Genomic DNA, 24,583 nt, shown 5'->3' with positions numbered 1-24,583 from the left:
ACTTATTTATTAATGTTTTATCCACTCTTATTAGAAAGTTGTTTAACTTTTTAAATATTATATAATACATAGAGTCTCGTTGGTGTGCATTTATGGTAGGGAAGCGGAGTGTGGGCAGCTTGTATGGTTGGTGTGCTCCTCCAACCGAAGTGCTCAAGCCGAACACAAACGCAAGTATTGATGAGTAAGGGTGGATAGGCCTTGGAGTGGTGGCTCGTGATGACTCGGCAGGGAATGTGGCTTTCTCGGCTATGATAAGAGTCCGTGCATTTTGGCCCTCGGAGGTGGCTGAATGCAAAGCCATTCATATGGCGGTTCAGCGGGCTAAGTCTCATGGACTAACAAATGTGATTATTGAGTGGAATTCGCAGGTGGTCATAACAAGGTCAACCAAATCCCCTCTATTTTTTCCAGACGTGGATGTCACACTTGGTGATGTTTTTTCGATATGTAATACTTTTAATTCCATTAGCTTTATTCATATTATTAAAAGAGATGAGAATTTTGTTGCCTGTAATCTTGCTAGAGTAATGTTGTTTGGAGTTCAATAATATTGTCCTAGAGATGTAACTCCTTATATATATGTACTCATGGACCTTTTTGTCCCTTGATTAATGCACTTCTCTTTTCCCCTCAAAAAACAAACATAATAGAGTCCATTCTCTTCCGGCCTCCTAAAAAAAATCCTAATCATTTTCTTATAATTTGATGTTGCCAACCATCCTTTTGATGGGGGGTAAGCCCCCAATTCTTCTTTTTTCTCTAGTGTTGTTTTCTGTTATTAATAATCTTGCACTCTCTCTCTTTATTCTTAAGAGTTTTCTACCCAATTTTTGGGTTCTTTCTCTCCTTTCATGGGAGTTTGGAGTTTAGTTTTATTCTCTTCCCACATGGAAGTTTAAAAATGGTATGGAAAATTATTCCAATTGGTTGAAGTTCAAGACCATCAACAACGAGATATCGGAAATTCAGATGCAATCAACATGTTTAAATCAAGAATTTTCTTCTCAAACTATGTCAAAATGATAGACTTCCCCATCAATAGTTGTGTGATTCAGCACATACAAGGAGGTTGCGTTGTATTGCTCGATATGGTTCATTGTAGTTTCTTCAAAGACGAATTTGATTTGATCTTTGTCTGATTATATCTTGTTTTTCTTTGATAGTTATTGTAGATGACGTTTGGCCTTCAATTAAAAAAAATATAATACATAAAGGGTACAATTATATTTACCACATTTTTATATTTTTCATTTGACATGTTTTAATGATGTCAATATATTATATTAATTACTTCCCTACTAGCTGCTAACATGTTCAAATTTGATGCATCTCTAACACTGTGATATACGAAGAAAATGCATGAGATTGTCTTAGCCTCTTAGGTACTCTAAAAATTTATATTTACAAATTTCATCAATCTTCAAATATCAGTCCTTTGTTTATGTGTTTTCACATTGAAAATCCTTTGCGGTTGAAAAATTATCAAGGGAGTTTCTTACTCCCCAAAGAAATATTCCTATAACAACTCTATTTCAATTTTCAACGTTGGCTTATCAAGAACACACAAGAAAAGCACGTAGAATTGTTGATTAATTGCCAAAAATGACTAATAGTGTGGTGGTGTTCTTTACTATGAAATCTCGTAAATATGTGAGCTTTCTAGCAATTTAAAATCGAACTTTGCCTAAATTTTAATAAGAAAAGGCTTAAATTGTTGTCATTTACGAAAATTTTTTGATGACAAATTCACCCAAAATTATATTAAAATATATAAAGGAAGAGAACCTAAATTTTGCATACACATGTATCCTTGTATAATCATTTACAGCAAAATTGTACACATTTTTTAATCTAGGTTACTGTAATGTTAATTATGACTTGAAATCTTGTGAATGGCATAAGGCTAACTTTGAATGCATATATCTTTCAATCTATAAATGATTTTGATGTGATTCAAATTGGAGGTGATAGCTTGTTCAAAGAGCTTTCCAACGATAGGTCATATGCCTAATTCCAATGAGAAATGAGAAAGTTACGCCCGTTTTACGAATGACTGCCGAGAGCATACCGCGACTCGCGGTTTTGAAGATAAGTTCCGAATCAGTTTTTCTTTTTAGGGTTTTGTGCGGAGTATATTCTAGGGTTTTTGTGCGGGGTTCCTTATGCTATAAAAGGACCTCTTAGTATTCATTATTTACACAAAACTTATGAAACACTTTAAGCCTCTAGATTTAGGACTCCTTGTATTATTCTCTCTGATTTTCTCCATTATAGTGAAGAAGCTCTAATCCCCCACCTGTGGACGTAGGTCAAATTTGACTGAACCACGTAAATCCTTGTGTTCTTTGTTTGTTCATCTTTATTATTTTCTCACCTTTATTATTTCATTGATTTTTTGTTCCGCGTTAATCAAACTACAACATCGATTTCCTAACAAATTGGTATCAGAGCTTGGTTGTTTAAGATCTTAGGTGTTTATAGAACAAGTTTGATTTTTTGATTATGTCAATGAAATTCGATATTGAGAAATTTGATAGGCAAGTAAATTTTGGCCTATGGCAATTAAAGATGAAAGCCATCCTGGTTCAAAGTGGTTGTCACAAGGCTCTGGAAGGTGCATCCAAAAAGCCTTCGGGTATGGCGGATGAGAAGTGGGAGGAGATAGATTTGAAGGCACTCTCAGCGATTAATTTAAGTCTTTCTAATGAAGTTTTGAGAGAGGTTGCCAAAGAGACATGCTGCGGGTTTGTGGTTGAAGTTGGAGTCACTTTATATGACAAAGTCTGTGACCAACCGTCTACTACTAAAATCTAGACTTCATGATATTCGTCTAGTAGAAGGTAAATCGCTTGATTCTCATTAGATGAATTCTTCTCTATAATTATGGATTTGCAAAACATCGATGTTGAAGTCGATGATGAGGATATGGCTATTAGGTTGTTGTGTTCTTTACCACCTTCGTATGAGCACTTTCGAGATACCTTATTATATGGTAAAGATGATTTGAGTTTGCAGGATGTTAAGGAGGCCTTAACTCAGAGAGATTTAATTGACAATAAATTGGTTAATAAATCTAATAATTCTGCTCACACAAATGCTTTGGTTGCTCATGGTGGAAAGAATTCTGGAAAATCTGTAACTATTGTCATGTGAAGGGTCATATTAAACTGAGTGTTGGAAATTAAAGAAGAAAAATGGAGAAAGGTCCAATGAGGGTCAATCTGCAAATATTGTCGACGCTGATTTTGATGATGATCTTGCACTTTAGGGCTACAAGATTTGGGGTTGCGGTTTCTACGATCTCTTCATGATTGGTGCCCTTTTGAGATCTCTTGGTAAAACGAGAAACCGTGTGGATTTTGTTTTGGAGTCTATGATAGATTGTTTTTGAGTTTATAATAAAGTAGCAATCTTGGTTATGCATTAGATTTTGTTCTAGTTATGCTATTTCTTATCTCAAATTTGGTACTTTTGTGTTTATTAAGTACAATTGCAATTTAGAAATTATTGTGTCATTCGATTTCTAGAATTGCTTTGAGTTTGTTGTTGAGATGAAGAAGTGTTTGAAGAGAGTTTGGTCAATTTGATGAAGCATGCTGCGTTGGTGACTTTATACTCTCGATCTAGGCCATGTGATGGTTTTGTATACGGATTTTGTGTTCGAAGACGCACGGTACACAATTATAGAAGATGACCGTTTTATGGATTGCTTACATGGGTAGGTTTATGGAATTTTGTTTAAGGTGGAGGTTTTATGGTGTTTGGTTGAGCATCATTTTTGGTTCAAAGTGGAGTTACCTTGTTTGTTCGGTTTCAAGTCAAGGTGGAGATTGTTAATTATGACTTGAAATATTGTGAATGGCATAAGGCTAACTTTGAATGTACATATCTTTCAATCTATAAATGATTTTGATGTGATTCAAATTGGAGGTGATAGCTTGTTCAAAGAGCTTTCCAACGATAGGTCATAGATGAGAAACGAGAAAGTTACGCCCGTTTTACGAATGACTGCCGAGAGCATACCGCGACTCGCGGTATGCCACCGCGACTCGCGGTTTTGAAGATAAGTTCCGAATCAGTTTTTCTTTTTAGGGTTTTGTGCGGAGTATATTCTAGGGTTTTTGTGCGGGGTTCCTTATGCTATAAAAGGAACTCTTAGTATTCATTATTTACACAAAACTTATGAAACACTTTAAGCCTCTAGATTTAGGACTCCTTGTATTATTCTCTCTGATTTTCTCCATTATAGTGAAGAAGCTCTAATCCCCACCTGTGGATGTAGGTCAAATTTGACTGAACCACGTAAATCCTTGTGTTCTTTGTTTGTTCATCTTTATTATTTTCTCACCTTTATTATTTCATTGATTTTTTGTTCCGCGTTAATCAAACTACAACACCGATTTCCTAACATGTAACAATCCGAATAAGAATCACCATTACTATAGTAGCCTTAGCAAACACGGGCAAATCACCTACGAACATCATTGTTGTGATTTGCAATATATACAAACTTGAGGGGTGATAATTTCAATACGGACTTGAGGTGATCTCACAAAGACATCTTGAAAGCTATCATAGTCCAACAAATAAAAAATAGAAGTCTAACACAACAATACTTGAAAAAATAATTGTTTTGAGCCATAAGAGAGGTCTTCTTAGTCTAGTTTATTAACTCAACTTGTTTCATGCCTATATATATCATTTAGATACCAAACAAGACTTGACCTAGTGGTAAAGATTTGATCTAATGACTTCAAGGTCATGCGATCAAATCTTACTAGGGGCTCATTTGGGGTGAAATTTCTCTTACCATCCCCCTTCCCTCCAAGGAGTCTCACCTGCAAACCTGACTGGTTGTACCTGTGCGAGGTGCCAATTCAATAGGATCAGTTCATCTTACCAACTTTTTAAAAAATAAATAGATTATTCAGATAGTATTAGAAAAATTATGTATGACTCGAATATTATCTAATTTCATTATGAAACAATAAGTATCCCCTCTATTTCACAAAAATAGGTACACTTTATATAATAACACTATTTACATCTATAATTTTGACTATCATATATGATTTATATTTATAAAAAAAATATAATCATATAGAATTTTATTTAATCCGTCTCAATATGTATTTTCAATATTATCAACTATTTCTAATCATTATAAAAATAAAATTAAAGATACAAATATCGCCAAATATGAAAAGTCAAACTATAACAATTTTTGTAAACTAGAGGGAGTAATGCATATCAAAGCTAAAGTAAAACCATATCATTAAGTCAAAAACCAAAAGAATATAATTAGTACAATTATTAATTGAGTCAATTATATAAAAGGAAGTATCTTAAAAAGTGTGAAAAAAGTAGTAAAGTATTAGTGATTTCCTTTTGTGGAGAGAAAAGTATCCTCCCAAAAAAATTCCTTCAATAAAATAAAAAATAATTCCTTCAATAAATAAAAATAAAAATCCACACATACAAACACAAAAATTAAATTAAAAAAGGCCTCTCTGCATCCTTCCAGAGTTCCAGAGTGTAAGCATAACAGCAAGAACGAAAGACCTTTTCTTTCACTATATATCACTTTCATAAGTTTCTTAAATCTAACAAATTCCATGTGATTTTTCTGGGTTTTTGTCTATTTAATTTTTTGGATTGAATTTCTGGAACATTTCTTCAATCTCATTTCACTTCGGTAAGTTAGTTTATCTCTTCTTAATTTTAATTCAATTTTTGAATATTTCTACTTAGTTTAAATTTGTTCATTTTTTTTTGAGATTGTTGTAGTTTCTGATGAATTTGTGCAATAATAGAGATAACCCTGTTCAGAAATTTCACTTTTTTTTGTTGGTATTTTTTTGTTGATGGTATATTGTTGAATCTGAAGTTTGGGAGATTTTAATTAATGTTGTCGGTTAAATTAGCTGCTTATTTTGTTAATAATGCAATTTGAATAGATGATAGTTCTTTCCGTTGATATGGAATTTGTAAAAGCTGTTACTTTAATCCCTTTAGTAATGAAAGGGATGTTGAGGGAGTATATTAAAGCTTGTAATTTTGCACATATGGTAGTTATTGAGCCAAATAGTCAAGTTGATGCACTGGTATTGTATGTAGTGATGTCAAACATACCTGGATTTATTTATTTATGGTTACTATGGTTTTTAGTTTTGGAGTTTTCTGTGGTGACCCATACTCAAAAGGAATTAGAAATTTTTGTCATTTACTTTATGTGCTTGCTAGAATAATTTGATAGCAATGATACCTTGCATTTGGAAGCTGGGAATTTCCTCGTTCGGCATGTGTTTGATTTTGTTTGTTTAGTGTTATTGGTGTACACCTGAACCTGTGTACACTCTGAATGTGGAATGAAGAGTAAGAGTACATTAGATTGGTGGAGCTTATGCAAATGATGTTAAATCGGAATGCCCTTTTGTTGTAGAGTGTGAGAGAAATGCCATAGTCCTCTTGATGAGGAGAAATGTTAAGGTGCGTGCATTTGTTGTCTGTTTATCGCAAGCTACATAATCTGGAGGTGTATTATTTCCCTGATTGTACTAGCATCTTTTAGTCTCCCTACCTGAATTATCAACTATTTGAGCTCCAAGACCAAAATTACGAGTCATGTGGTTAAGTCAGTGCCAACACCACATTAGTCTGTTTTCTTTTGTCTTTTCTGTTTGTCTTGTCATGTCTTAGTCTTCTGAGGATCTTTGATTTATGGTGCGTGTTAAGAGATGTCAGGCAAAATTTCAGTTGCCATATGCACCCAATATGAACAAGTTACTTGCTCCTAATTTCAGGTAGTTATCTCGATCCTTGTGTATGTGTGATCTTGGTGGTGGTGAGAAGAGATCAATTTTGGAGCTATGACTAAGGATTCTGGCGGTGGTTCTGGAACTCCTAAGCTCAGGCGTCGTAAGCAGTCTAATGAGGTTGTTTTTTGGTTAAAATTTGTTCTCCTGTACTTCTTCTAGGGGAACCTGACTTCCTTTCTCATTTGTTTTTGTTCTTTTCTTCCCTTTTTGATAATTAAACTTGTATTAATGAAAATCTCTGCTGATTTGCCTCTAAAATCCGTGTTTGTTAGTTTGTACGGGCATCTAAAAGGCACTCTAAGTCTCTAACTTGTCTTTTATTCCCAAATTGAAAATGTCTCCAATTAGATTCCTGCTGAAGTTACTAAACAAAATGGGGGCAGTTTACTTGTTAATGATCGTAACAAGTACAAATCGATGTGGATCCGCACACACTCTACGTTTTGGATGATTGGGGGCTTTGTCTTCATTATCTACATGGGTCATCTTTATATTTGTGCCATGGTGGTTGTGATTCAAATTCTGATGGCGAAGGAACTGTTTAATCTATTAAGAAAGGTTCGAGAGGATCGAGATCTTCCTGGTTTTCGGCTATTAAATTGGTGAGAGTTTAAAGTGCAGAAAATTTAGAGCAAATTGCTTAAAACTGCATTCCTAGCAGCTGAAAGCACATTATTCTCATTCAATATGCATTATTTTCTTTTTCAGGCACTTTTTCTTTACTGCAATGCTGTTTGTGTATGGTCGATTTCTCAGTCATCGGCTTGTCAATACTGTCACTTCAGACAAAGTATCATATAAGCTTGTTAGCATTCTTATCAAGTACCATATGGTGATTTGTTATTTCTTTTATATTGCAGGTTCGTCAATGTTTCCTTCTTATTTTTCTTGCAAATGGACACATAGTTGATCGTCAATTGGACTATTTAGTAAAGCATATTTAGAAGGGTTCTATAGCCCCATGCGTGCTAGTTATTTGGAACATATTAGCTTTTGCTGATTTATGTTCGCCAACAGAGGGATTATTATCTTTAAGGCTGAAAATTTGTGAGAGCTATTATATTCCCATCATGCAGATGTTTTTACTCTCATAAGTACTATTTCCCCTATCTTATAGTAGTTATCAAATGCTAGCTAATTCTGCTTTATGAGCTTAATTGCCTTTGGCATAATTGTTGATGCTGCATGTTCTGTATTTAGATATAGTTCTTTCTCCGAATTAAGCAAAATTGGAAAATCAACCTGAAAACTGGATGTTCAAACTGATTTTTCTATCAATCATACCCATTTACACTTTTTTGAGAGCGTGAGGTATGCAGGACCTTCTGGTTGAGTAATATGTTTGTTGCATTTTGCCGCATGATTGAATATCGTTGTTGTTAGATTTAGAATGAGAATATCAGATAGATATGAGTCGAATAGGGACAGCCTTTTGTAATTATGTCAGCAAAGAAGTCTCCCTTAGTTATCTATTTTTCATCTCTCTATTTGATATGCACCCCCTTGTTTTGTGGAAAGGTTGCTGAACTTATGCTGTACTTATTCAGGTTTTGTGTGGTTTATCCTCTCTCTAAAGAAGAAGATGTACAAGTATCAGTTTGGCCAGTATGCATGGACACACATGATCCTTATTGTTGTGTTCACACAATCATCATTTACTGTGGCCAACATCTTTGAAGGAATGTTTTGGTAACGAAACTTATGGTACACTGCAACAGTTGCACACTAGCTATTATTGTTTCCATTTACGGATATATTATGTCTGCAGTCGTGAGTCCTTGCTTAATATATATATATATATATATATATATATATATATATATTGTTTTTGACAGACGGTAGCTTTCCTAGGTGAGATACATTATGCTATCCTAGGATAAGTTGGACGTGTTGTGTTTTCCCTTCTTCATGAGGCTAAGATGTGAATATAAGATGATTTGCCAAAGGCTTTCTTATATACTGCTCACTTCGTATAAATGTGATTGCAATTTTGAAAGAAGATTCCAGGTTGTAATAATGGAGTCTGATATGCTTGCAGGTTTCTTCTTCCAGCATCACTTATTGTCATAAATGATATTGCTGCTTATCTCTGTGGGTTTTTCTTTGGAAAAACTCCTTTGATTAAGCTTTCTCCAAAAAAAACGTGGGAAGGTTTTATTGGGGCTTCCTTTGCAACAATCATTTCAGCGTTTCTGGTACGCACCGTTCTACATCAAGTTTCCGCAAGTACTTCACCTTTTTGATGTTTTGGGTTCAGTCAACATTTAAGCTTGTATGTCTGTAATGTAAAATAATTGATTTCTAAGGAAACTTCCTACAAGGTGATTTTGTTCAATCGAAATGGAACTCTTTTTTCCGTTGATTTCCTTCATTTTGTTGACTTTACGCCGCAAGCATATCTATTTAAAGTATAGGTGAACCCTGTTTACCCTTGCATAATTGGATCTTCCTTTGAGGACCCTGCTGTCTTGACCTCATTTGCATGTATAGATTGTTAAACTTTGCATTTTATTGCAGCTCGCAAATGTCATGGGTCGATTTGAGTGGCTAACATGTCCCAGAACGGTATATATTTTTCTTGTTTTAAGCTAAATGGTTTTGTTTTTCCGAAAAAATACCTTTTCTGTCCTGAGTCCTGACTATATGTTCTTATTTCCTTTGCTAATATGTAAGGATTTATCTACTGGTTGGCTCCATTGTGATCCTGGACCGCTGTTTAAGCCGGAGTATTACCACTTGCCAAGAGGGATTGCAAGCTTGGTGAGTTATGTACTTGCTTTTTCTATAAGCACGCCATTTCCATGTACTTTAGTCAATAGTTTTACGTGCTTGTTTTCTTCCTCTTTGGCTGTCTAAATTGTGAAAGATGGTTCTGTTCTCAGCTTTTCATACTTAGTTGTTATGCTTATCTGATGCATTATGCCAGAAAGTTCTGAGATGCCTTTGTCCCAGCACCCTGTCAACCCCTATTTCTCTTGTTATGGTCTCATCCATTTTCAATTATCCCTAACATCTATGGGAAGCAGCAGTTTGATGTTAGTTGCCTGCTTAGGAGTTTTGTTATTTTGTATCCATCAGAGATTGGTCAATTTGCTCCTCCTGTAACTACCATTATTAATAGAACATTGTACACGCTTGAGTATATTTATAAGTGCCAACCTAATAGTGACTTTTTAAGCATACATGCTGATGCTCTTATCAAGCGATGCAGAGAGTTAACATATGAGACACCTGCCTTGACCCTGTGTTCTGGTAGTGTACTGTGGAGAACTCTTCTTCAAGGATTGGTGATAGCCCCCATCTCCTAGAGATGGTTAGTTTTGTGCACTGACAGAGTCGAAAACGTATTGATGGTAGGAAGAGAGGGAGAAAGAGGGCAGGTGAGATAGCAATTATGGGTTTAGTCATAAGTCATAACAGCTGTTCAGCATTTCAGTTACTGTAGACATCCATATAATCGATAATTCGTCCCAGTCTGTGATGAACTGGCCTAAGGTAGAGGGGTAAATTGGCTAGCGCACTATAATTCAGTTAGTTTAGCTTGGAAAAAAAGTTAGAAGGTTAGTGAGGAAATGATGCTATAAATACAACAGATTAGGCTGAAACAAATCATGATGAGTATTGATGAGTGTTTTGGGGAACTTTTGAGTGTTCTTTTTGGAGAGAACAAGCCTCTCGAAAGCTTGTAGTTACACTTTAATTTGCTGTGAGTTTCCAGATTGTCAATCAAATATCAGTTTTACTCTTAATCTTCTTCTTTTTATCCACCTTAGTGATGCCAGTTCATTACACCGCCGTGGAAAATATTTTATTGCTGTTGCTTGAAAGTTGGACTCTTGATCCAACTGTCAAAATTCAAGCATAGAGTTACCGTAGATGTTAGGATGTCTGATCACTTCTTGTTGCTGACTGTGTAACAAGCTATTGATGATCTCAACTTTATCATAGACATCCAAACAGTCATAATTTCATGCTAGTCATGCTAAATTTTTCTACAAGAACATAAATTTTTTGACTTGTCATTAGTGCGTCAAGAACATCGATTTATCTTGATTTTAGGTTGTCATTTATTTCCTGTTGCTGCTTATTCCATGCACTATTCATTACAATTTCATGGCTATGTCTTCTCCAAAAACTACGGTGTATTACATCTCCTGGGAAAGGAGTAGCTGTCTGGGGTCCTGGGCATTGGTGTTTGTCCCCCCTTGTTTTAAGTTAGACAAGGGATCTATGACTCGTCTGCCTCATCGGCAAATTGTATGTTGAAAGAATTAACGAAGAACATAGGAGATGTTTTGTTATGGTTCTTAGTAAGGATCAGCTTACCATGCTATCTTTTTTAATTCTAAGTTGGTTTCCTGAGTATGTCTTTAAAATGGTACTAGTCATTTGCTCGAGCTGTGCTCTAAATATTGTGAAAACTATATATTTGCTTATAAACGAGTATTAAGTACTTAACTGCTGGCTGCTGCCTCTGTTTCTTTTAAATATAAACTAGTTGACTTTTTCTTATGCCAATTCAGATTTTGACCATAAATATCTTTATTACTTTTTTCAATAAGTAAATATTACAAAAAGTTAGTTTTCGAAAACTTTACATTGAGACAATTCTAACAAATTCCACATGAATATGTTTTTTTTCTTATGTATAAATCACAAACGACGTGTGAATAGTGCAAAAGTACAAAGCGTGTAGATTAAAGAAAAACAGAGACAATAAAAAATTATATTGTATTGAAAGTTGTTCATGCATAGATTATCTTTATAAACCTTTTTTTTTTTCAACAATGAAACAAAATGCTTTATAGTTATGACAAAGGTGATAGTATTTCAAAATACTTAGCTTTCCTTGTTTTCCCTTTTGACATATGTTTTTTTGAATCCGTCATATCTGTTAAAGATCTAACAAACTTTTAGAGTCAATAACAATTTTTGCAAATATAACATATCTTTTCTAAAAACTATGCTACGAGAAAATCATAATATTATAAAACTTTAGAAAAAGGTCTTAATGCAAGATTGACATCTGTCCCTTTGGTTATTACTTTAGTAGTAATAAATATATGGATGTTGCCATGTCCTGTTTTATGTAGCGCGACCAAGCTCATTATACCTGCTTGTGTTAAGTATGAGTTTTTTCTCTCGATTGAGGGACCAAGATGTATGTACTTGGCGGCACATTTAGCTTTCATTTGTTTGGCAATCTTCCTGTTCACTTGTAATCAAAATATTGCCCTTTATGTTTTCCTTAGCTATGGAAGGTGCGAAGCAAAAGTTCATGGGTTTTATATGTGGACACTGGACACTGAGGACATGCTTTGCTGCTCAACTTTTAATTGAGTATGCACTGAATCATGAGACTCACAATTGGTCTTTGAAGAAGAGTCATTGCGTTTCCTTTTCTATTAGAAAATGATATCACATCTAAAGATCCTGCATGACATGCTTACCTATCACAGTAAGCTCTTTTAAGAAATTTCCAATCTTCTTCTGACACGGCTCTATTTTCTAGACCGTTGAAATGGTAGTTGATGGATACTAATATGGGTACTTTTTCCATCTATTGTGAAGCTCCCTATAAACAAATGGAATTGTCCCTGATTCTGAGATAATACGTGGCATTTTTTTATTAAAAAAAGTGTCATGGAGCTAAATACGTACTCGGTTGACTCTAGTTTCTTTGCTTGGTGGGGGGGAGGGGGGGGGGTTGGAGTATTGGATTGATGAAGCCTTAATCCTGGCTACTTAGGTTGATATTGCAATAAAATGTTACAGGATATTTTGTTTTGATACTTGTGGTTAATCAAACATTCATGGTTATTGTATCTTTTGCAGTTGCCTTGGAAGGATATTCCAGTCATGCCAGTTCAATGGCATGCTTTAGGACTCGGCCTATTTTCTTCAATCATAGCACCTTTTGGAGGATTTTTTGCCAGTGGATTTAAAAGAGCCTTCAAAATTAAGGTTCACTTACAATGCTTTAACAACTATGTACAGACACAGAGTAAAGCCTCTACAGTGTTTGCTTACATCTTTTTCATTTCTGCTTTCCCTAGGATTTTGGTGATAGCATTCCTGGGCATGGTGGAATTACCGACAGAATGGATTGTCAGGTATGCTCCAAAACATATTGGCGGTGTTTTGAGTCTGTTTTTACTTAAACATTATGATGTCCACATAAGGATCATGAAAAGTTAATCGTAAGTTTCCCCTGTTCTTGACTAGTCTCTCAATATATGGGTAAAATGAATTGTTTCGTGAAGTCATTTCGCAGGTGAAGCAAATTTATCTACTAAATAAAACTTTGAAGTAAAAGGATGCATCTTTCAGCAGGCTTTGAACTTTGACTTCTGTCTCATCCACTTGTCTATTTTGTCATTTGTGCCAAACTCTGGTCACGGTATAATTTGCTCTTCAAACGAACATGGTGTTTTACTAGGTTAAGCTAAAATATAATGGACTATACTGCCAAACTTTGTTTTTGAAGTCATGAAGTGTATTGGTCTAGGGCATGTATGCTCAGATGAAGCTTATTTTTTGAAGTCTATCCTCAAGAAATTTTGTAAGGGTACATAAATTATGGTAGTCAGTTGTTGCATCCATGTAGGCTCTGTTTGGTTGGACGGAAAACATTTTCAATGGATCACACATTTGTAGCTTATTTTTCCTTTCATTTGGTTCTTTTGTATGAAATGATAGAGAGAAAAGGAATGATGTAATTATGTAAATGGAAGGGGCGGGATGGATTTGGAGGAAGGTGAAGAATTGGGAGACTAATGTGGTTTCGCTTTCTTTGGGAACAAAATTGTTTTCCACCCCTGGAAAACTATTTTCCATCCTTTACAAATCAAACAAATAAAAATCAAATTTTCTGGAAATTGTTTTTCGCCCAATCCAACAGTCTTGTAATGTAAATTAGTGTTTAGATCGATCAAATCAAGTTGCTAAACTTTTTCATTGTTACATAAACACTATTGTTTATTTCAGATGGTAATGGCCGTCTTTGCATATATCTACCATCAGTCCTTTGTTAAGTCACAAAACTTCTCAGTTGAGACAATCTTGGACCAGGTAATTTTCTCTTTGTACATTTATCTAATTTTAAAATTTCCTTTTCTATGTTAATTCTCAAATGCGAGTATATCAATCAAAAGCTATTTTACTGACATCATTATTCATTAACCTCGTAGATATTGATGAACCTTACATTTGAGGAGCAGCTCGATTTGTACCGGAAACTTGGAGAAATCTTGCAGCAGAAAAGATTTGGACAATATTAAATCTATGAGGGATATATGCTTTTGAGGTTTGCTTTCTAAATAGAATGTCTTCTGTTTTTACTAATATGAGAGGTACTAGGCTGCTGAATCTCTAATACAGTTATGGGTTCTTTCTAGTTTAATCTTTTTGGGGTTCTTCTGACAAACTTCTGATTAAACTTCATTGAAGATTAGCGGGAGAAGCTCTAGGTGGTTATTGACTAGGACCCGCGATTATATCAGACGGCTGGTATTGGTCGAGTTGAGGCGTCTAGATATGAGATATGCTTGGCCTGCCTCATGTTAGGGAAAACTTTGACGATGGTGGTAACTGGTAATTGTCTTGTACATGTGAGAAGAACATAGGAGGTTTCTTAGCATTGTATTTTTCTTAGTTGAGTGTATCATAATCTTCTACTTCTTTGAAATTCTTCTTGGTATTTTGTTCAAGTTAATTTTCAACAATAACATTTGTTTTTGTCTTTAGAAATATTCTTGAACTTTGCAAATTCGATTGGATTGGCCATTTTACTAGTCTATGATTATTTTGGGGAACTTTTTTTTGGGGTCAAGGCAATATACTCAAATTAATATGGTACTTAAGCTCTGTTTTTTTGGACTGAATTAGTATGAGCTGAACTGAAATGAATTTGACTGAACTGAAATGAATGAAAATTGTGAGAGGAGATTAACTGATCTGAAATGAATTTATTTGAAGTAAACTGAATTTTTAATAATTTATTCCAAAAAAACAGAGCCTTACTATTTTACCGAAAAATCGAGGAAACCATTGGAGTGCTAACCTCCTTTCCAGAGTGACCTTACTTCCAACATATAGGGTAACTTTGTTTAGTCCATTAGTGTCTTAATTTTAGAAATGACAACTTTTTCGTGCCAAATACATCATCTAATGTGGGTTATGTTACCGTGGTCTCAAGTCTGTATTGACTTGTGAGTTGTGACCTAGGGAGATTGTTATTGTTCATTGTTGAACTTGGATACTTGCATTAGTTGAATTGATTTAAATCACTTAGATTTAAAGATTGGGTCTTTGTTCAAAGTTTAGTTTGTCAAATCGATAACTTAGCACTAATGACAAATTAACAATAATTATAAATCAGAAAATGAATTAGTTGGATTAATGGATTTGTATAATAAATTGATTGTTGGTTATTAATTTTATATGGAATTTAGTATATACTCTCTCTGCTTTTTTTTTTTTTTTTTTTATCTTTCTCATTTTCTTGTGCGCATCTTCCAATGTACATATTGAAACTTAAATATCTTTTATTATATATTAGTTAAGATTATAACGATTGAATATTAATAATGTACTGATTGAGATGAATCAAAAAAGATTTCACATGCAATGACTATATTTTTTCTTATAAATTGAAAAAAATTGAGAAGATTCTCTCTAAGTATGAATAGTGTCAAGATTCTAAGTGAGAACGATAAAAAAAACAGAGGGAGTAATAATTAGTTTATAGTACTTTGAAAATCTTTGATCTATCATCGGTTATGAAGAAGGTTAATTTGAAGGGGGAGATAAACCACAGCCAATGATAGAACATGTTTAGTGAACAAGATAATCTATATCTGCTTGAGAGCAAGACCTGCTCCAACAAGCTAGTTTTTTGACTTGAAAAAGGTTATATGATTTGAAATTGAAAAAAGGGGAATGTGATGTTCATCCTCTATATGATTGGTGGGTGCAACTCCTCAACAACTAAGGCACAATTTGTTTTCCTTCCTAATTTTTTTGGATAAAAAAAATTAAAAGTTAAAAATATTAACGTTATGTGAGACCATACAAGCAACAATGTGTTGTAGCGTCCTATATTTTTGGAAGACTTTATAGCTAGAAAACAATATTACTTAAAATAACTAATAGGTAAATTAAGCTATAAAGTATTGTAGCTCACTATTTAAATCTTTATTACATAAGGGAAGGGGGGGAGCAACGGTGTCTTCTTTTGAACCGATTATTTTGCCCCCCTTCCCTTTCTAAATTACAAAAGGAATCTTAATAACAAAATGGGGGTCAAACAAAGCCACCGGAAATTAATTTTCAACAATCACTCAGAAATCACTTATATGAGGAAACTTTACAAATCATTCATAGAATTGAGAAAATCACGTTGTAAAAATCACGCAAATCACTCAAATGATCAGGAAACTTTACAAAAACTAAAAATTAACTTACAAACTAAAACTAATACACTAGGACGTCAATACATACAAAAACATTCACAAAATTCACTTACAAATCGTTGTTCTTAATAACCATTCACATAATTGAAACCTAATTAATCTAATTGTGTGGAAACCTTAAAATTCCTTTCAAATATAATTGAAACTCAAAGTGTGAACATTTAGAAAAGGAGAAAAAATTAAAATGATGAAAATTCTTAAATATATCAATTTGGGAAATCAGAATTTAGAAGTTAGACAAGGAAAAAAAACTGAAATTATATTATACTTTTCGGTTACAATTTTGGGATCATAGAGAAATTACTGAAATCCATATCAAAAACTATTATAAATTACAAAAATGAATAAAACCAAAAAAAGAACATGACATATTTAGTAAAGAACATCATATTGATTATAAAAGAACATGCGCATATAAGACTTGAGAAACAAAAAACTATTCAAAATCACAAAAATGAATAACAACATAAAAATAACATGGAAGAATCTTATTCACAAAATGGAGGTGAACCTAAATGCTAACTTGCATTTTCTATTTGTTTACTACTTAGTATTAGGCCTAAAAATATCATCGCACACATCGCGTGCACAAAAGGCTAGTTGCTATAAAAAGAAGTCGTTAGCCAATCTTTCTTTTTAGTCATCATATCTTCTCATTCATAAGGCGTCATGAAATTTACATATTTCGATTGTTTCCTAATTCCTACGCAATTTTTTACAACGGGATTGATGATGTTATTGACTGGCTTCCGTTTCGAGACCTATTGTTAATAGAAACGTACTAGATTCGTTAACCTCCGTTTCCTTATTCTTCGCTTTTGCGACATAATAATTTAAAGCAACATGAATGCTGGCAATCTAATGTGGATTTGTAGAACTAAACATGTGTAGTAGTAGTATAATGTAATTAGAATTGCTAGGGTGCAAGTCATCTAAGGGGATCTAATGTCTCTAAACTTTTTGAGACGGTTGAAAGTTATATTCAGTTACTCCTGACATCTGGCATAATTTTCAAATTACCCTTCACATTTGAAAAATTCCTCAGATACTTTTGAGGTTTGTGTTTATGCTCAATGTATCCCTTATTCTTGACGAAACCCTAACGTCGTTAACTTTTTTTTTTCTCTTTCTTCAGTTTTCTCTCTTTCCTCCCACCATCCTCCATTATCGTTAACTTGTCTTGATCGTTTTTGGAAAAAAGCCCGACCTTTCTTATGGAAAGGAAAAATGATTGTGGACATCGTGTTAGCAAGTTAAATGTATCACAGTCTTTATTTGTATATATTTTTCTACCACATATTATATGTTTCTCTTCTAAACATATATCAACACAAAAACCTTGATATGTTGGCACAATTTTAAAGGTACAATAATATTTTATAAGCATAGATCCACAAAACAAAAACTCGTAAAACAAACTTCTAATAAAAAGAAAAGACTATGTAAATTATATACAAATTTTATCATACATTCAAGTGTACCGTGAGCATTGGACATTCAAGACTGGTTAATTGGTCTCCGTTTCGGAACTTGTCACTCTTTTCGAAACGTACCAGATGTTTTATTATTATTATTATTCATACAAAACATGATATAAAAAAGTGTCAGGCAAACACAAAATACTCTATTAAAAAAAACATCAGTCTAATTACGAATCAAGTCAAATTATAAGGTTGACTTATGAATTCAAAGCAAAGTTTGATTTGTCCACATGAAGTAGAGTATAATACAATCTCATATTATCTTGGATTGTAAGGCAAATTGCAGGAGAGGTGGGCCAAATAGAAGGGGAATCTTAGTTGCAACTGCAAGTACATGCAACCTATGACAAAATTTGGACCTACACTTGCATATCTTGAGAAAATAAATGGTGTGAGAATTGAGAACCATAAGTTATTTAACTTCTTTTTTTGTTTCTTTGACGGGACCATATATATATAAGTTCTTTAACTTAAGCATCAAGTTGAGTACTAAATTTTCATCAGATATTTGTATTTATGATAACATATACTTAATAATGACATCATTTATTGAAAGGTGCTAAAGAAACTATATTAAGAATTTGTTGTCCATTCTGATGTAATGATGTGAGAGGAATAAGAACAAGAAAATATATGAAAAGTGTGAACAAAATTAGGACAACGGGAGTATTAATGTATATTATTGTCTCGTTCTTTTCTTTTATTAAGCATGCATGACATTTTAAGACGATTTCTAACTATTAATCTTTCTTTAAGTAAGGTTTAATATTTCGTAAGTATTTGAAAATTGTGCATGTATTATATATGTGAATTGTGCATGTTAAGGTAGTTTTTTCTGTTATACAAATTTTCTAGAAATCACTTTGGACTAGTGATTGAAATTTTTAAGGTAAAAATAAAGTTAGCTAATTTTCTGAAAAAGTAAGTACTCTTTATATCTCAAAATCTTTTTAGTAGCTAGTGTTGTATTTAATTTATTTTGTATTATTTTTAAAAAAGAAATTAAAATTCAGGTAAAATCTAAAATATTTCGATAAGTTTGTATTCATTTCGTTAATAAATATATAATCATATACATTAATATAAAAGTTTCAAATTAAATAAGGTTTAATAATGAGTGTTAATTAGTATTACTGTTATTATTGTTATTATCATTGATTAATCTTTTGAATGATGACAGTAAAAGAATGCTAATATATAATGCGTTATATAAAAAAAGAAATATAGGTAAAATAAATACTCACTCCTTTTTTTTTAATCCATTATACTCCCTCCTTTTCTAAATAAACTTCCCAATTTTTGTTTTGTCACTATTCATAATTAAGAAAAGTTCTCCATTTTTTTCCAACATATAAGAAAAAAAATATAGTCATGTTGGATCGTGTTTGATTTGTTTTATTATATACATTACGAAAGTCAAAATTTTATAATTTTTACTATTACATAATTAAAGATATTATTGATACATTGACGTAAAGAAGAAATGAGAAGGCTATTCAGGGATGGAGCGAGAATATATACAATTAATATATAATCACGAGAAAATTATAATACTTCTAATCTTTTAAATTAATACACTGATCTTTATTACTAAAATTGACATAATAGTTTTAAGTTCTAAATTCTAATAAAGTTCAAACAAGTTTTAATACATTCCAATAACTTATATTAAGTTTAGATAAATTACAATAAGGTGTAATAAGTTATATAAGATTTTCCCCTTCTCACATTCTCTCATAATTATAATATTATTATGTATAATTTTGATTCATGGGGTTTTCAAGATTAGACACCATGTATGTTATTTTTTTAATTGGATAACTACTTTCTCAATTCTTTGGTTCTGGAAATGAGTGAACGAAGGGTATTATAAACTAATGTGTCAAGCTCATGTTGATGTCCTTAGAATTTTCGATTTTGAACTTTATAACTCTTTGATGTAATTGAGTGAGAGAAGGGTATCAAACTAGTGAGTGCTGGAATCAAATATAATTTGTCCGAAACCAAACTCCTCCTAGATTAATAATATGTAGGACATATCAGCATATAGCATGGGTACAATGCTAAACAGTTCAGAAGTAACTGTCCAACATATTATTGTTGGGATGAGCATTCGAATCCTGAGCAATGCTCTTAAATTTAAGGTGGTATCCTATTGAACTATCACCTCTCTCTAAATTGATTTTTCAAAATGAGTAAGATAAACTGTGGATTAAGTTGTTAGAATTTTCTTTGATTAATTTGTGGCTCTTGAAGAATGGGTTAATATTTTTTTGTTGGGGTTGTTTGAATTGACGGTGGATTGGAAACTAATCACTCAATATTAATATATTATGTTGGCAGTATTTCAACTTTTCAAGTGTCAGTACGTTTTCTTCCAAGGAAGTAGTTGGTCGCTTTGTATGAATTTTTATGGACCTTTTATTTGTGTAAAAAAATTGTTTGCCGTATTATCTTTTGGATAACATGATGCTATTATTGTTCAATCTAAGCTAGAAATCGAATTAGAATATGAATGTTGAACTTGTAATTAATTGGTACCATGATGTAAAAAAAAACTTAGTTATTTTAAAAACATTGCTAAATGCTAATAATTAATACAAATCACTATAGTGTCTTTTTTAGGTCACGCTACTAAAATATATTACAATCAAATTTAATAAAAAAAACTTGCAAGTATTCCAATAAAGTAACAATATATTATAATTTACTGAGCTTGAAATCTTGATCGTCACTAATTATCTTTTATATATATTAATGAGAATTTAAGGTTTCTGTTGCGAAAACAGTGGAATGACAAATTCCACTGTTAAGCACAGTGCAGTCCACTGACATGCATTCAATGCATGGGTAAGTTTTTCTTGCCGGTTACTGCAATTGTTGATTTATGCAAAATACATAGTAAAGTCTATATCTATAAATACTACCATTTGTAAGAAGTGAATACACTGAACTGATATACAATACTCTTCTGATAAACTCCTTTCAGTAACATTCCTTCTATATATCTTTTCTCACAACAGTTTCATTTTATCTCAATCAAGTAAAAGAATTTAGAACGGTTGTGAATTTAACAAAAAAAAAAAAAAAAGCTTGAACTTTTAAGAATAAAAACTCAAATTTGTCTTTTTTTTAGGGATGTTTGGTAGAGGGGATTCCAAACTTCATTTTAGGTGAAAAGTGTGGGCAATAAAGAGATTCATTGGACGTGAGTTCATGTTCAAAACTCAAAAACATCCAAATTCCAAACATCCAAGATTTCTGTGGACTGCACTATGCTACGACTGTATTTTTTCCGCAAGAGCGACTCTTCATAGATGCTCCAAAGAAATTGATAACTACTTGATATGTCATATGAGTTATGACCAATTTGTATTAACATATGGCAATTTTTTTTCCTTCCCAACAAATTAAAGATATTTTTTTAAAAAATAACTAGAGTTTGACCGGAATTTAACTAGAAGATATTTTATATATGAGAATTTTTTTTGTCCGTTGATTATATTTGAATCTTCAACTTTAAGAGGTTCAAAACCACCCGCAATCTATCCTTTCTCATGTGCTAAGAAAATATTAAGTGTTAATTTAGAGTTATTTATTAACTTAAGTACGTATATCTATACTAATATATTAAAAGGCGTGCATAAATTAGGAACGGTGTCACGTGGCGCTCTCCCTAAGGAGTTTTAGTTCATGTAATCCATGTACAATAAAAAAAATTAGAAATTGCATAGTATAGGTTTTGATCCCGTGACCTCAAGTTCATGCACTAAAGTTTTAGCCACTAGACCAAGTTCTATTTAGTGTTATCATACCAAAGTACAATATTAATAAATGAAATTTTTTCTTACCCGGGGCACAGCCCGGGCCTAATAACTAGTTATAAATATAAAAGGTGGCTTTGACAATACGATTAAGGGTTATGCTATATTCAGCCCTTGTCCTAAGGGTTGCATATAAGACATAAATACATCGCTTAAAGTGGAATTTAGTTGTAAATTTATGACAAAAGTTTGCATTAATCTATGTAATAAATGATCAATTAATGCTTTTTTTTCCATTTTAGCTTCTTATATGCAGCCCTTAGGGTTGCATTTAGCTTTTTCCTATGATTAATACTTAGGCATGGTTTTCTCAATTATCTAGTTAGGTGTGGTTACAAAAATAGACCCTTTAGTTAGGGCCTTAGGGGTGGTCACATAATGAGACTCTTCACTTAGAGATGACCATATTCAAATGCATACAATACGTACTTCAAGTTATAAGAAAATGTACAGTAGTAGTGATGGTATATTAACATTAAATGGTATAATATTTTGTGAAATGAAAAGGTATTTAGGGTATTCTAAGTGGACACCAAAATCCTCAAAAGTTGGCTTATATAATAGAGTTTTTGGTTAAAAATAAAATATACTACGGATTGTTCACCATATATTCCCAATATTTTTTTTATTTACTATATATCCTCACACTTTTCAAAATTCACCATATATTCAAGTTTCTCAAAATTCACCACATGTCCTTATGACTAACAGACAATTAGCTTTTTTTAGTCATTAACTCCCAATTCCATTACAAATCATAATTAATCTCTATTTGAGTCGTTAACCTTAATTCACATCATTAAAATACCACAAATGACCCCCTTTTATCACTCTTCATTCATGATTCTCTTCCTTTTTCTTTGGCTTTAATTAGGCGTCGTTTCAATACTAATCTACTAGGGTAAATGAGTGAAATAAGGATTAGTAATGGATCCAGGAGTTAACGATTAAAAAAATTGATAAGGGGACCTGATGAACTGTCAATAAATTTTAAAAACATCGAAAGCACATGGTGAATAAAAACATTTGGCATGGGCATATGGTGAAAAATCCGAATATAGTACTCCCTCGGATTCTTTTTAGTGGTTACTCTCACACTTTTTATGCATGTCAATGCAAAACTTTGAGTATATATGCCTCTAGTTTTATATTTGTAAAAATTATAAAATGTACATATTAATAGAATACATATACTAATACGAATCAAACAAAATCCCACATAATTACGTTTTTGTTCACGTATAAATCACAAATAAGGATCAAAATATAATTCATGAATAGTGTAAAATATCAAAATGTATCCATAAAAAAAACGAGGTATACACTTTCCCCAAGTAATATGCACTGATTTGCTTCTCATTGTACAAAAGTGCCAACAATCCAATCAATGCTGAGATCTGAATACTACCTTAAAGAATCTGAATTCTGATATATAGTACTTTATGTTATGCAGTACTTGTAACTAACCAATTATCACGGACACTTTCCGTTCAATGTATACATCCTAATTGTTTTTTCGGCGGTCAAATATAAATTAAGAAATCTAATTAGCTATTGAGGTTTTGGGGTATTAATATTCTAAAATACTTTTTTTTGATTAATTTAGGATAATCTAATTAACTTTTTCATCATTCATATTCTTTACTTGACTACCATATTTGATTTAAAATTATCATAAGCAACATATTGAATGCTTTATAAAAGTGAAAAGAAAAAGTGAAAAAATTAGATCACTACACATACTGGAGTCGAACTCATGACTTTCTAGTCGTAAACATAGCACTCTAACCATCTCCTCCAGGTACTAGTGATAATGTATCAAATGTTCCAATTTCATGGATCATAGGGGTGGACCTTGGCCTAGGCAGGCCACCCAAAGATCCGCCACTAAATGTGGGATCTTGCTCAATGATGGTGATATAAAAGCTCTCAAGATCTTTGTAAAACTTGACCTCTCTCTAATTATGAGAATAATGAGCATCAACGACTCTATAATGTTATATTATGGCATGATTCGAATCCCAATCAAAGTCGAGAAAACGTGTATATGGGAGTCACGACCGTATACACAACTGTGTATCTATGTCACTTCTTCTTATGAAAAAGGTAGAGCATTTTATTAATTAATGGACAGAGAGTCCATAAAAACATAAGAAAAGACTTTGGAAAGACAATAGTTATCCTAATTCCTAACATCATACTACACCAAACAACACTGTCCCCACAAAGTGTGTTCACCTACGTATAGTGTAAACGAACTCTGATATCTTCCCACCAACAAGTTATCAAACCACACATAGTGAGCCCATCTTCTAACATAATTCAGACCTAACATCACCATACATATTCCAACAATTCCCATATTATGTTCTTACATTACATGATGCAACCAATTAGGTTTACTCAAATTTATACCGCTAGGCGCTAACCAAGTGGTCTTGGCATAGTGGTTGTTCACTTTTAATCAATTGGTCGGAGGTTTGATCCTCAACCTTGGGAATGAAAATAAATTTCTGGCTAGTCCTTTACTCTTAAGTGCAATACCCAGGACGAGAAGATTAGTCACTGCTATCGACCGTGATACAAAAAAATTTACACCGCCACTCATGAATCAAAACAGCTGTGTTTGACTGCGTGTGTAAATATAAGTAGCAGAGCTTTACTGCACTAGTGAATAGTGATTAAGATCATCACGGAAACACAGATCACATAGTACATGTGAAATCATGTGACAGCTATTTTACCAACGAAATTTCAAAAGAAAAAAAACAACAACCAATATTTATTCATCTTCCAAAAAATCGCAGAATTCATAGAATTACGTAAAAGTACTAAAAGTGGGCCCGTCGACTACCTAGGAAAATAAATCTTAGGTGGGACCCACTTACAGCATAGCCCTTTTATACTCTCATACACCAACGCACGCACCTACGCTCTTCTCTTTTCTTAGCTCATTCTAGAGAGAAAAACTTCCGACGCCGGCG

At 32.9% G+C, this 24,583-nt stretch overlaps 1 protein-coding gene across 3 annotated transcripts; it reads left to right on the top strand.

Moving 5' to 3' along the window:
* The first annotated feature begins 5,377 nt into the window (after positions 1–5,377).
* LOC104904616 (phosphatidate cytidylyltransferase 1) lies at positions 5,378–14,617 on the top strand. Of its 3 annotated transcripts, none has more exons than XM_048636143.2 (13): positions 5,378–5,698; positions 6,807–6,938; positions 7,170–7,423; positions 7,530–7,681; positions 8,369–8,510; positions 8,860–9,016; positions 9,339–9,386; positions 9,495–9,581; positions 12,657–12,785; positions 12,878–12,934; positions 13,809–13,892; positions 14,012–14,127; positions 14,276–14,617. In XM_048636143.2, exons 2-12 carry the CDS (start codon positions 6,873–6,875, stop codon positions 14,099–14,101), a joined length of 1,266 nt encoding a protein of 421 aa, XP_048492100.1. In that variant the 5' UTR covers positions 5,378–5,698; positions 6,807–6,872; the 3' UTR covers positions 14,102–14,127; positions 14,276–14,617. The 3 variants fall into 3 exon arrangements, with proteins under 3 accessions (XP_048492100.1, XP_010691220.2, XP_010691219.2); XM_010692918.4 differs by having other exon boundaries at positions 14,219–14,617; XM_010692917.4 differs by having other exon boundaries at positions 5,381–5,698; positions 14,271–14,617.
* The last annotated feature ends 9,966 nt before the right edge of the window (positions 14,618–24,583 follow it).

The sequence above is a fragment of the Beta vulgaris genome, chromosome 9 (assembly GCF_026745355.1).
Source record: "Beta vulgaris subsp. vulgaris cultivar EL10 chromosome 9, EL10.2, whole genome shotgun sequence".
Classification (NCBI taxonomy): domain Eukaryota; kingdom Viridiplantae; phylum Streptophyta; class Magnoliopsida; order Caryophyllales; family Amaranthaceae; genus Beta; species Beta vulgaris.
The sequence above is the reverse complement of the archived record's forward strand: the minus strand, read 5'-3'. Positions and strand labels throughout refer to the sequence as shown.